The sequence below is a fragment of the Saimiri boliviensis genome, chromosome 6 (genome assembly GCF_048565385.1).
Source record: "Saimiri boliviensis isolate mSaiBol1 chromosome 6, mSaiBol1.pri, whole genome shotgun sequence".
Lineage (NCBI taxonomy): Eukaryota > Metazoa > Chordata > Mammalia > Primates > Cebidae > Saimiri > Saimiri boliviensis.
In genome coordinates, this window is record NC_133454.1 from 12,335,773 (window position 1) to 12,349,903 (window position 14,131).

Here is a 14,131-nt window from a genome sequence, read left to right on the forward strand (position 1 = left end):
GAAACCAGCATATTCATGACTCCATTTGTCCTAAACTGTAATTATGTCTAAGAATTCTGGTTCAGTTGGAGAACAATGAAGAGACTGAGTTAGCATGAGCTTGTATTCCAGAGGGTTTGCATCTGCCAGTCTCTAGTTGTCTGACTTTGGCCAAATTAACCTTCTTTACCTCAGTTTTCTTATCTGCCAAATAAGGATGACTCTATCTACCACATTGCTTTGTTTTGAGAATCAAAGGAGAAAATCTATGCACAGTGCTTGGTTTAGCTGCTTCCCTGCTGCCTAAAATTATGAGCTTTAAATTCTTTTGACCTGAGAGGTCCTTTAAAAAGGTGAATATTTCCTTTAATGATATATTTTCTATAGCTGTTACCAATGACTTTTTTTCAGAGACATTCAGAAAGAATAGTAATTCTTCGATAGATGACTCTGTATTTTTTAGCCATAGAGCATGTAGTTAATATATAAGCTTTTAATTTAAAATCAAAGGATTACTTTACTCTACATTTGGGTATTGATGAAGCTATATGACACAGACAGTTTTGTTTAAATAGTATTTTATACCTGTGCTATAGTTGTGTCACACCTAGACACCCTTTGTTTCATTTCCTTGGAAACTTATCCTTGCATGTTAGTTAACTCGTTCTAGCTTCCTGTCCATTTTTTTCTCTTAAAAAAATTTTTAAAGACTTTTTTTTTAAAGAGCAAATTAAGGTTGACTGCAAAATTGAAAGAAAAATATAGAGAGTTTTCATATATCATTTGTCACTACATATGTACAAACTCCCCCCATTATCAACATCCCCTGCCAGAGTGGTACAGTTTTTATAATTAGTAAACTTACATTAATTGACATATCATTATCACCTAAGTCCATGCTTTACATCGGGGTTCACACTTGATGCTATACAATCTGTGGGTTGGGACAAATGTGCAATGACCTGTACCCACCATTATTGTATCATGCAGAATAGTTCACTGCCCTAAAAATCCTCCTTGCTCTGTCTATTTATCTTTTCTTTCCTACTAACCCCTGACAACCACTGATTTGTTTTTTTACTGTCTCCATAATTCTACCCTTTCTAGAATGTAGTATAGTTCGAATAATACAATATGTAGCCTTTTCAGATTGGCTTATTCACTTATTAATATGAATTTAAGTTTCCTTTGTGTCTTAAGAGTTCATTTCTTTATAGTGGTGAATAGTATTCCCTTGTCTGGATGTACCGCAGTTTATTTATCTATTTACCTATTGAAAAACATCTTGGTTGCTTTCAGATTTTGGCAATTCTGAATAAAGCTGCTGTAAATATTCATGTGCATGTTTTTGTGCAGGCATACATTTTTAGCTCCTTTGGGTAAATATCAAAGAATGTGATTGTGAGCTCATGTGGTAAGAGTACGGGTAGTTTCTAAGAAACCACCAAACTCACTTCCAGTGTGTTTGTACCATTTTTTGTATCCCCCACCTGCAATGAATGAGAGTTTCTGTTGCTCTGCAGTCTCACCAACATTTGGTGTTATCAGAGTTCTGGATTTTGGTCATTCTAATAGGTACATAGTGGTAACTTGTCATTTTAATTTGCATTTCTCTGATGGCATATAATGTGGTTCATCTTTTCATATGCTTGTTTGCCATCTATATATCTTCTTTGGTAAGGGATCTATTAAGATCTTTGGCCTACTTTTAAATTGGGTTGTTTATTGTCCTACTTTTGAATTTTAAGTGTTCTTTGTGTATTTTGGATAACAATCTTTTATTGATATGTCTTTTGCAAATGCTTTTTCTTAATCTGTGGCTTGTCTTCTCATGTGTTTACAATGTATTTTGCAATGCAGAAACTTTCAATTTTAATGAAGTCCAGTTTATTAATTCTTTCATGGATCACATCTTTGGCATTGTATCTAAAAAGTCATCACCAAACCCAAGGTCATATAGACTTTTTGTGTTTCTTTTAAGGAGTTTTATAGTTTTGCATTTTACTTTTGGATCTGTGATTCGTTTTGAATCAATTTTTGTGAGGGTTGTAAAGTCTACATCTAGGTTGATTTATTTAAATGTGAATGTTCCCTTGTGTCAGCTCCATTTGTGACAAAGTCATTTTCTTCTTTGTATCGCTTTTTCTCTTTTGTCAAAGATCAATTGACTGTATTTATGTGGGTGGATTTCTGGGCTCTCCATTCTGTTTCATTAATCTACGTTTCTCTTCCTTTGCTAATACCATATATTCTTGCTTACTATAACTTTATAATAAGTCCTGACTCTTCCTCCAGCTCTGATTGGATTACTTGAAAGGCCTTATAAGTCATGTAAATAACTCTTACACATTTTAGCATTCTAGTCCTCGCTCATTTTCATTACTTTTTGTATTTTAGAACTCTAAGTCCTCTGCATCTCGTATTATGGGCTGTGGAAAGTTACCGTTTGCTAGATTCCAGGCTATGTCTTCTTTTGAACCACTGTACTCCATATATTGTGAACTGAAATGGTTCACTAAACAATTTCCGATCACTTATCTCATTAAGTCTTTTGTTTCTGTCACCATCATTTTATAGAGAAGTAAATGAAGGGCCCTGAAAGGCAAGTAATATGGCCAAGATCACAAATTTTCCAGTGAGTTACCTGTTATACTTTTCAATGTATTAAAATGTGCTGTTAATTCACACCTTATTTTGCTTACAGGCAAAGACTGGGCAAGGCGAGGGGTGTGAGGGGCCCAGGCACATCCCACTTTCTTCTTCCTTAGCCAGCCTCTGCAAGATAATTTTTATTACCCTGGCTTTGCCAAAATGTTTGTCTTCACGTCTCTAGTAATTTCCTAACACTGCTGTTTTTCATAGGAGCTGAGCACTCTGTTTACTGTAATTATTATTTTCCTGAATTTTGTCCCTTGAAGTGATCCCCAATACTTTTTCTGTTGGGTTAAAAATATTATGATTTAAATCTCTGGATTGTGAAAAATTTCTACCAGTTGAAAGTCTTTCAGTGGGCCTATAATTTACCTTGTGGGACAGGGAAGTATGCAAGATATATATTAATAGCAGGTTTGGAACTATGGAAGAGGTGAAAGATGTGGAATACCTAAAATATCCGAAAGCTGCTTGAGTAAATAAGTAAATAATCATATCATTAGACACACATTTATGTAAATGTGTGTGTGTGTGTGTTTTGGGGGGAGGATATGTGTGTATGTCCTGGGGGAGGGGATGTGTGTGTGTTGGGGGAAGTGTGTATGTGTGTTTGGGGGAAGGTGTGTGTGTGTGTGTGTGTGTGTGTGTGTTGGGAGGAGGATGTGTTGGGGGAGGGTGTGTGTTTGTGTGTGTGTATGTTGCGGGGGAGGACGTGTGTGTATATGATTTTTCTTATTGCTGACTTACTTTACAGCCTTTGAAAATTTGGTAACTTATTATTAAGTTTTTTGTTTCTTTAAAACTTCACCTTTCAATGTAATATTGCATCACCCATATAGCTGTCAAAGTTTGACCCTGTATTTACTTATGGAGAGGAAGAACAGAGTCCTTGACATACAGCATGTATGAAAACCCCACTAACTTGCTCCTGGTATGATTCTGTAGGCGTGCACGTGGCTGCCCATCTGGTGAATGCCCTCAGCTTCTCCGTGAATTACAGTGAAGATTTTGTTGAACTGAATGCAGCAAGATACCAAGATGAGGTGGGTGGTCTCTGTCGTCCCATTTTCCTTTCATTTGTCATGAGATGACTGATGAGGGTCTGCGATTTTTGCTGAAAATTTGTACCTACTTCTTCTTTTGAGTGCTTTTAAAATGCAGTTGTCAAGTTGAGTTTTATTTCTTTTCAATAGAAAATATAAGTAATTACTATTTCATAGTCTCTCCTGCTGAAAGTAGGAGTTGGTAGAATGTCTACTTTGTATATTCTGCAGTGTTCAGATGGTTGCCACTCAGGTCTGCCTCTGACTCCCAGCAGCTTTTGTCTAATTCCTGTCATTCAGCTGAGAGTGTCAACAGTGCCATTACAGGGTAAAAATACTTTATAACTAACCTACTGGGTTTGGGGGAAAAGGGCAGAAAAGTAGATTGATTATTTGTGAATCCTGGATAAATCAGTTTATTTGACTTAACAAATATTAGTGAGTTTTCATGATTCTTTCATTAAAAAAATTCCTCAAATTAGGTGATGTTGAATTGAATTCTGTGGCAGGCAAAATCAGACATAGAGTTTTTCTCCATGTGAAGCCATCCATGAAATGAAATTATATGTGCAAGGTGCAGGCCAGGGCCTGATGAACAGCACATGCTCAGCCCAGTTAGGTCTCTGTCTCTTGATGCTTTCATATAGTCCTCAGGCTGCCTTTGCTTCACAATGCCAAGACTGCATCCAAACCAAACTGCTCTGTCCCATTTAATCAGCATCCCCCCACCCTTATTCTCCTGTTCTGAAGACTAAGTTTGGTAGTGACTGATTCAGATTTTTTTCCCATCTTCCCCACACCTTTTTGTCCTCCACAGGTCACCAGAGTTTTCTAGATTTAATATTTTTGTGATCATGTGCTTGACCTCCTCTCACAATAAAACTAAGGAAAAAGTAACAACAAGCAAACACAGAAACAAATCACAAAACCAAAATAGCAAGCAACCTTTCATATAGCCCTTGCCTCTACGGGTATTTTTAAAAATACCAATATGACCTAATTGGTCTGGGGTGGGAGGCAGGCATTGGTATTTTCTAAAAGCTTACCAGGTGTGTAGAGTGAATCCAGCGCCGAGAGCCACTGAAAAATTTCAACTCCTTGTCAGGCCAGTGACAGCTTTTCACATGTAAGGATTTCAGTCACAGCCTTGACTTCTCCCTGTCTCATTTCCTCCCGCTTCCCTCTCTTCTGCTGCCCTCTGCTCAAATCACTAGCTACTTGTTTCCTGCCCCTGTTATAATATTTTCCTTGATTCTCTTTTCCTTCTTTTTGTCTCTTTTCAGAATTCATGTCATTAATAACTTCAGTCGTTTTCTCATTTTATTAGAATACGCTTTTGCTTAAGCTCCAATATTTTTAGTGATTTCAAGGTTTTCAGTTATTAAATTTATTTTCTTTGAAAAGTTATACATGCTCAATATAAATATTTTAAAACTCTCAATAAATGAAGTTAAAAGTGAAAGCTTCTCCTCCAAAACAAGCCACAGTTTATTATGTATTTTTCTGATATTTTGAGTGGCATTTTATGATATATATTCCTTGGCAATTTGCTTGTTTCTATAAATATACATATTATGCCTTACTGTATCAAAATGTCTTGGTCTTTCTCATTCTCTCCGTATCACTGGGCTATAATTTATTTTTAGTCTTTTTCTTATTTAGACATTATTTTGATTCTAAGGTTTTGTTATAAACCACGCTCCAGTAAATGTATTTCTTTGTCCACTTCTGCTACACAGATCCATAGTTATAGAATTTTGGTTTAAAAAGTTGCACATTTTTAGTTTTGATGGACAGTGCCAAATGCATTTTTAAAAAGTCTTCTGTTTTCACACTTCTAACCAATATCAGAATGCCTATTTTTACAACTCATCTCTGTTCTTCTTTTCCCAATCTGATGGATGAAAGTGGCAACTCATTGTTTTAAGTTAACATTTCCCTGCCTTTACTTTCTTCTTTTATTCCTTCCTTCATGTCTCTCTTTATTCTCTTTTCCCTCTTTTTAATAAATATGTATTTAGCATCTAACAGATACAAGGCAATGCATTAGATACAGATGAAAATAAAAGAGTGTATATATACTTATATATATTTAAATATATAAATAAATATGTATGGCATATATATTATGCATATATTATATATTATATATAGTGAGTATATATAATATATATATATGTATACACACACACACACACAATCAACACGAATGTTATTTTGTGAACCAGTTTTGAAAAAGATGGTTTGTGCTATATACCCTATTGTTCTTGTTTTATGCTTTTACTCTGCATGGAAGGATTCATCTTCCAGTTTGAGATTACTGCATTTTCTTGTTAGCTCATTAAATCTACCTCATCTTGCCACTGTGAAACCATCTCTCACTCTCATGTTTCATTTTCTTTCTCTAGCAATATGAATTGTTCCATCTTCTGAGTTTCTATAGGTATTTAATTCACATTTTTAGTCTTATACTTTGTTCAGCCCATATTATATTTTTATGGGTTGTTTATGTGTTCCGTTTCCCTAGATCACTGCATAGCCATGTTTCTAATAGTTGGAATAGAAGTCAGTTCAGTTAAGCCAGGTGAGGATCTATTCCTGGACAATTGGTCCTTATTCAAAGACCCCAAAATGACACTATATAAATGGTTTCCTTCTTAGTATATAGTCTGGCCTGACCCCAGATTCAATGAAGACACAAGGAAAGGAATTCAAAAGCTTGTGAAATATTAAGCACCATGCTAATGAAAGTAAATCCACAAATATAGTGGGGATGGGTTTTCCAGAAGGTAGAATGGAGTTGACTATAACCCATTAGAGCACAAGAGATATAGTTTAAGGGAAATTATACAATATTATAACAATATTAATGTTTCATATTTCCAAGAGCAGAAACTGATCTTTATTTGAGTATCCTCATCACTTTTCACTATATTTGAAACATGGAAAGTTCTCAACTAGTCATCTTTGTACTGGTGGTTTGTGCTATAGACCCTATTGTTCTTGTTTTATGCTTTGTACTAAGCTTACAATGTGAAAATGCCCTACATATTTTATTGGTTTTAATTCTGTCTTCACATCTTGTGATGCAGGTTCACAGTTATGGTAGACGGAGTATATACTAATATTTTAACATCATGACTAAGATGTTGAGTCTCAAAATGGTCAAAGGTAGGCTTAAAACCAGTGCCACTAGCTTGTAGGTAGCCATTAAGAATAATGGTTAGGTGTTTTGAGTCATCCAGTATTTTGCCTCAGATGGATAGATTTCACTGAGTTGGGTTTTTACTTGTAATCTCCTCTAGCACTGTAAAAATGTTACAAAACTTAATTGAGTCTTTCTCACTTCTGTTGGGTGAACAGTATTTTACATGACCAATATATGGCATGTAGATCCTGCATATCCTTTATAGAATCATCAGTGCTCTATTTTTCAGTCATTAATTTTTATCCTTTTTCTCAGGATCCCAGGAAACTTCTCTTCACAACTGGTAAGTTGTCATTCTTTGTCTTTTCTTTAGATTCAGGAACATCTTTAAAAGTAAGCATTATCAAATTATAATGGAAAATTTGCATAGGAGAGTAAGTTTGTGTGGAGTTCAAAGATAAGGTTGCAATGAGAACAGAGAGACAATGGAAACATTGGGGTGTGAATGAATGGAGGGTAAAAATAAGCGAATACATTTCACTGTCATATATTCTTCCAATCAAAACAATAGAACAATAGAACCTCACGCTTATGAAGGGCCTGCTTTGTGCCTGCTGCCGCGGCAATTGCTGTGGGAGATAATGCACATGGAACAGGCCCCTTCCCTTACTGTATTGGAAAGAAACACCAAGCACTATGGGTATCCATGTAGTTCTTATAATTCAGTCATTTAGTGCAACATTTTCTAATCTTAAAATCTACAAAGAGGAGAAACAGTCATTAAAATAAGTTATTTCTTTAAAATGTGTCTCCTATTTCATTTGTATTTTACCTTTTCGAGCTTATTGTCCATGAAATCCCAGTCTAGACTATTAATTTGTTAAAGCATGTTTAAACATCTCAGAACTTCCCCTGATGTTTAACAATTTTTACTAAAATTTTTCTTTTTCCAGCCTTATGTTTATAAAGATGAAAGATGCATTTGGGAAATTTTTAGCACGTATTTCAGGGACAAGGATGATTGCATAGTTGAGATGATCTATCATAAATTTTCAGCTGTAATACCCAATTAAGTATTAGAATTGCATATAGGACTGAGGCACATTAGCCTGTCAAATGCATTGTTTTTCTTTTGAATCAGTTTTATGATGAAAAATTACAATAATTCTAGTTCTTTTCCCATTCATGTCAAAGCCATATATTGAGATTTATAAAATATATTTTGCATTTGCTTATAGATTTGTTTATTTATTTATTTTGCTTATAGATTTATAATACTTGCCACTCATAAAGTATTTCACAATTTTCTCTTTAGGAACACAATTTACTTTTGCTTACAACTTTGCTCATTGGAAACATGTTTTCATTTAAGCCAGAAGAATTGGATGAGAACAAAAGTACAGAAAAACAAAACCTTATGTATGACTCCATGTATTTTTTGGTTTAATGAGAGAAAAACAAAAACTTTGTTTAACATTATTTTCTCAAACATAACTTTAATTGAAGCCTCAGAAACTTTAAAGTGCTTTAAAAAGTTTAAAAAGTTTAGTTTACAAAGATACAAAACGATTTGTTATGTGACAAAGATTACATTATGACACTTAGTATAATTAATACTTGTAATAAGCAGGTAATTTCTCTACCTAGTGTGCACCCTCATCATCCTATGTTCTTTCCCAGAGGTCCCTATGCGTGGTGTTGGACTGAGTAGAGAAGACATTTAATACAGATTTTTTAGGTCTACCTTAGAGTGTCTCTGGGAGAGACTTGGCAAAGTGTTTTACTAACTTTCCCAGGTACCTCGGGAGCTGCTGTCCTGTCACTACTGAACATCTCATCATACTCTCGAGTATACAATCTCACTACTACCTGCCTTTTGTATTAGATATTGTAAGTAATCTAGAGATAATTTAAATTACGTGAGAGGATATGCACAGGTTATGTATAAATACTTGAGCATTTTAAAACTTAGGTATCTGTGAGGGGTCCTGGAACCAATCATGGATACTGAAGGATGACTAAAAATACTGTGTTGGAGAATAGTTTATTTCCTTACGTATAGTGTCTTTTCCACTTGTAGGTGAGCTTCTCTTGGGTTGGGAAGTGCTGCTTCTAGAATATGCAGGGTCTTAGGTAAACATTGTTTATGGCCTCTGCCAATATAAACAATTTGACTCACCCAAATCAGCAAATTAGCAACATTTTGGTGACTCAGTTGTAACCGGTTATTTTCTTGGGTGCTGGTGACACACAGCTCCCCTGAGAGAATGCTGTGGGTTCTTGGTCTCCAGTCTCTTAAAGAATAAGCGATGGGACCACTGTAGGTATGCCTTACACTCGTAAAAGTAAATATTGGACCCAAGAGGTGTTGTGCAAAGGTGATTTTATTTAGGTAGAGAAAAGATAAGAAGAGAAAGAGTTCCACGCAAAGAATGTGGAAGGGGATTCCAGAGGGGAAATCCAGAGGGGAAATCCAGAGGGGAAATCCAGAGGGGAAACGGGTGCTCCCATCATCTGGGATGGGATTCCAGAGAGTTGGAAATCCAGTGTCGGAGCAGGGGAATTTATCCTAGGAGAAATTCCCACCTTCCCAAGTTCCTCTGGCCAATGAAAGGAGTTTCTTTAAACTTCCACTGGGGTGATTGACTCTTAGTTTCTTCCGGTGCTTGCGAAATTCAAACATAAACCGTTAAATCTCCTGGATGGAGAGAGATGGGGGGGTGGGGGCGTGGCACTGGGAAATTCTTGCCCTTAAAACTACGATCCCTCATGGACCCAGAAAGAAAACACATTACCTCACAGTCTCACATAATTTCAAGAAAGAAATGCTATGCTGGCCATCAGGAGGCATTCACTTTCCAGGTTATCAGCCTGGAGCTGGGGGCTGAGACACAGGGCTCCATAAATGTGAGTCTGGAGCTTCTGAGGCATCTGTTTGTCCTCACTGAAGAATAACAGGTGAGAATGTGATAGAGTCTAAGGATGGTAATGGGATGAAAGACACTGTTTTCTATAAATGAACTTACCCAGCTTTGTATCACTAATACTGACTAAAGCTATTTCACAGCCATTTCTGAATGTTCTCAGGCACAACACCTAGGAAAAGTTAAGTTTCTGATGAAGGAAAGCATGTATGTTTTTAGGTGTTCTAGTGATAAAGAATATTTTTATTGGTTAATAGATTTCATGGATTTTAGTTGGTTTGATGTTACATAGACTCTTCTATATCTGTGTATTGAAATTTTTTCAATGGAATCTAGTACTGACAAATTAAGATTATCTTGTAGGAAAAGATTTTGGCTATAAAAGTGACACAAAATATAGTGGCTAAACTTACTACGTAAGAAATGTTAAAAACATTCCAATTAAAGATTTATAAGATAAGATTAATAGATTGAATTATCTAAATGTTCATTTAAAAATGCTTACTACATATTTTCAAATTTGGTAGAACCTTATATGGTGAGAATAAAACACATAATATGTAATTTTAAGTTAAAAAACCCTTATAAACAAATATAATTATGTTTCCAATTATGTTAGAAAAATAGGATAATGAATAGATAATGGTATATTTCTGACCACACCTGGATATGAATGAAAATAATCTTTCAGGCTCATTTAGAAATTACAATGTCATGCAATTATTCATTTTAAAAGCTACTGATTACTAATTTAATATCCATAAATGTGAAGCAGTAAGAATAAACATATAAACAAGTGTTTTGCTAAGGAGACTAGTATTGGTTTGGCTTCCAAACCTGAAGGACTAAAAAAATTCACAGGAGAATCAAAGTACTTCACTTGGATGAGTAACTCTGCCCAGTGAGATTAGACTAGCCCAGTGATTTCCAGCCTGTGTTTGCAGATTCTTGGAATGTGCAGTAATATTGGACTTAGCTGAGCTGTCAACCAAGGCTAGCTTTGGGTGCCCTTTGATGTGCCCTGAAAGCACTCAATGCTTAGCTGTCTTTAGAGCACTTAATGCCCTGTGTTGCAATTGCCTGCTTAACCTATCTGTCTCTGCCAGTGGACTTGGTTGTTTTTTTTTTTTTCTTTTTCTTTCTTTTTTTTTTTTTTGTAGAGAAGAATTTATTTTATCTCTAGCATTTAACGGTACACTGTAGATGCCTACAAACCATTCATTGAATGTGTAAAAGTCATTTGTTTAACTTTTTTATTTGATGCATAGCTCTTCTCTGTAACCTCCCAGATAATAGGTTAGCCAGCCTTTGCTTGTGTGTTTCCAGTGGGTTTCTTAAGGTAGTTACCCCTGACTTTTTGACCACTCTGCCTATAGTATGCATTTTTGCCGTTGCTAGTAGTAAGTTCTTCATTGATCTGAAATCTATTACTTTATTAATTACACACTTTGGTCTTTTACTTTTGGGAAATAAAAAGGGTAAGCATATTCTTTAGATAAAAGAGATAACTTTATAAATCTGAAGGAACATGGAAAAAGACCATATTTATTTTCAACTGACTAAAGTAAACTCTTTCATCTCCTCTAAGTCTTTCCATTATGTTTTCATAAAAGGAATTCTGATCTAAAAGGAATTCTGTGGTCTAATAAGTTTAAGAAAATATTTAAGTTTGATCAGGTTTCTTGACTTTAATACTTCTCAGAGACTTTTATACATTAATGTACCCTGTGACTTTTTAAGGAATGGTTATAGCATTTTTGAGTAATAAAAATTAGCATTTCAAGGAATTAATTTTCAAATAATACAGCTTGGAAATTATGGCTCTATTCTAAACATATCCTGTTTTTTCAGGTGTTCTTTCGATGAAGTAATTTGCAGACATTCCTTGACTAATCTTGGCATTTTCAGAACCATATAGGAAACTGTATGAAGACATAGAACGCTAATAACGCCCAATAAAATATTGGAATGGCCCCTCTAACTATAATTTTACACTGTGTAGCCATCTGAGTTTCTATAATTTAGTTATTCTTTTGATCAAATAATGGTTTTATTTTTTAATACCTGAAAACAGTGAGACCAATTTCTTTTTACTCTCAAATTAGTGAAATTATAATTGAAGTACACTAATTATACACATGTAAAGTATGCAGTTTGATTCATTTTGATATACACATATATACACATACATACACACTAGTGGAACCCTCGCCAAAAGCTAGATGATAAATATTTTTATTATCACAGAAGATTTTTGTGTTCTTTTGTAATGCATCCTGCCCTCTACCCCTCCTACTAATGGATCTGCTTTCTATTGCTGAAGAATATTGTGAATTTTCTGGAATGTTATATAAAAGGAATCATAGATTTGTACTTTTTTGGGGTCTGGGGTGGTCTAGCTTCTTTTACTCAGTCTAATAATTTTGTGATTCATCTATATTGTTGTTTATATATCAGCAGTTTATGGTTTTTAAATGCTGATTTTCCAGACACAGATAGTACCACAACTGTTTATTTATTAATCTGTTGAAGAATATCAGAGTTGTTTATAGACTTTGACTGTTAAAAATAAGGAGGTATGAAGATTCTTAAACAAGTCTTTGCATGGATATATGTTTGTGTTTCTTTTGGGTAAATACTTGGAAGCGCAATGGCTGGGTTACTTTGCAGGCATACTATTTTTCTAAAATAGTGTATTTTTCACGCTGCTAGTTCTTTAGAGTGAACTAGGCTAGTTATCTTGCTCATCTCTTACTCCTACAAAGTAAACACTCACCTGGAGGAAATGGAAAAATCATTGGGAAAGGAAGTACTCTAGGAAGGAAGCATAGAGAAGAAATGATATGGATTAGGTACATAAGGGAAGGACACCTTTTGCTAGGCTTCCAAAACTGTCTACTGGGAGAGTGAGGAGCGCACGTTCTCAAGGGCTGAGAATCCATAGATGAATTCTCTCATTTTTTCATGTAGTGCTTTATAAGTGAAATTTGTTTCTACTCTTCTGAGATTTCAAATGTTGTTATTTTCCAGTGATTCTAACTCTGGAATTCTAATGATGCACACCTGTGTTGCTCTTACATTGTACCCAAGGTGTCTGATTCTGCTGGTGACGCATAGTCCATGACAGCCCTTCTATTCCATAGTAGGTTCCTTGATAAGACAAGAAGCAGAGGAATGTCACTTTTCCAGGTGGAATTGTCCCAATATCGTTGGTTGTAGTCTGGTTTAAAATTCTCTCAGCTGGGGTATTCAGGACTTACTGTTGCTTGTGAGTGTAAACAATTGTAACTTATTGACAGGATATTTAATTTTGTAGTAATATGATACTAAAGGAAACCATTAATACTTTAACTATTTAGGATATGGTTTTTCAGTTAGCTATTCATTCTGGACATGCTATATGTGCTAATGATAGATTTGTAGCGCTCTATCCTGCCATTATAATTTTGACAATATAGTTGCACATTTTCTTTGTTGTTGTTGTTGTTGTTGTTTTTTTAAAAGACTTTATCCCATATCTGTAGCACTGATTTCAGCATATTTTTCATACTAAGAAGAAATATGTTTGCAAGTATTTTGAATATATCAACATTGTAGTTTATTCTAGAAATCTACAGTTTTTTTGTTCTGTGCCTTGTGTTTTTTGAAGACACTTTAGGCTTTGCTTATTCTTTGTTTAAAATTATTCTAGGTAGTGAAGCCTAAGAATAGTTAATTGAAATTGAAACTGAAGGCACTACTTAGTTTCATAAAACAAAGGAGATCATAAGGGAGATTTAGTACTATGGTGGCTAAAACCAAAGCAGTAAGGGTGCTGAATGTTAACCCTTTCGTGTTGCGTTAATTGCTGATATTTAGTATGTACCTTTAGAAGTAAGTACATATTTGCCATTGTGAATAGAATATTTGGGAATAAAAAAATATGATCTTCTGTAAAATAGATAAAGGACCCTGATTTCTCTTAGAGACTTTGAAACTGTGCTGATTTTAGTAAGTTCTGGTGTTCTACCCCACTGTAGAATGGCTATAGTAAACGGTAATGTATTATATACTTTCAAATAGCTAGAAGAAGGATATGGAATGTTCCCGACACAAAGTAATAATACATGTTTGAGATGATGGATGGATATACTGATTAATCTAATATCACTTTTACCTTGTATGTATAAAAACACCTCTATGTACTCTATAACTATGTACAATTATTCTGTCAATTAAGAAAATTAATTTAAAAAAAAGAAAAATAAAAGGCTTGTTTGAGAGAGAACATATATGTAGATATGGGATTTGAATTCAGCTTCCCACAGAACAGCATAGTATTTTGGAGTCTAGTATAATCATTTTTTGTACTTTTTTCTCACTATGATTTAAGTAAAAACATACTT

General features: G+C 34.7%; 1 protein-coding gene across 3 annotated transcripts in view; it reads left to right on the forward strand.

Annotated features, from left to right (window-relative positions):
• Window positions 1-14,131, forward strand: part of NOX4 (NADPH oxidase 4) — a 152,569-nt gene that overhangs the window by 43,128 nt on the left and 95,310 nt on the right. For all 3 annotated transcript variants that reach the window (XM_074400356.1, XM_003935083.4, XM_010345653.3), the window contains 2 exons: window positions 3,577-3,674; window positions 7,138-7,165. In XM_074400356.1, coding sequence (XP_074256457.1) covers window positions 3,577-3,674; window positions 7,138-7,165 — 126 coding nt within the window. The remainder of the gene's footprint in view (window positions 1-3,576; window positions 3,675-7,137; window positions 7,166-14,131) is intronic.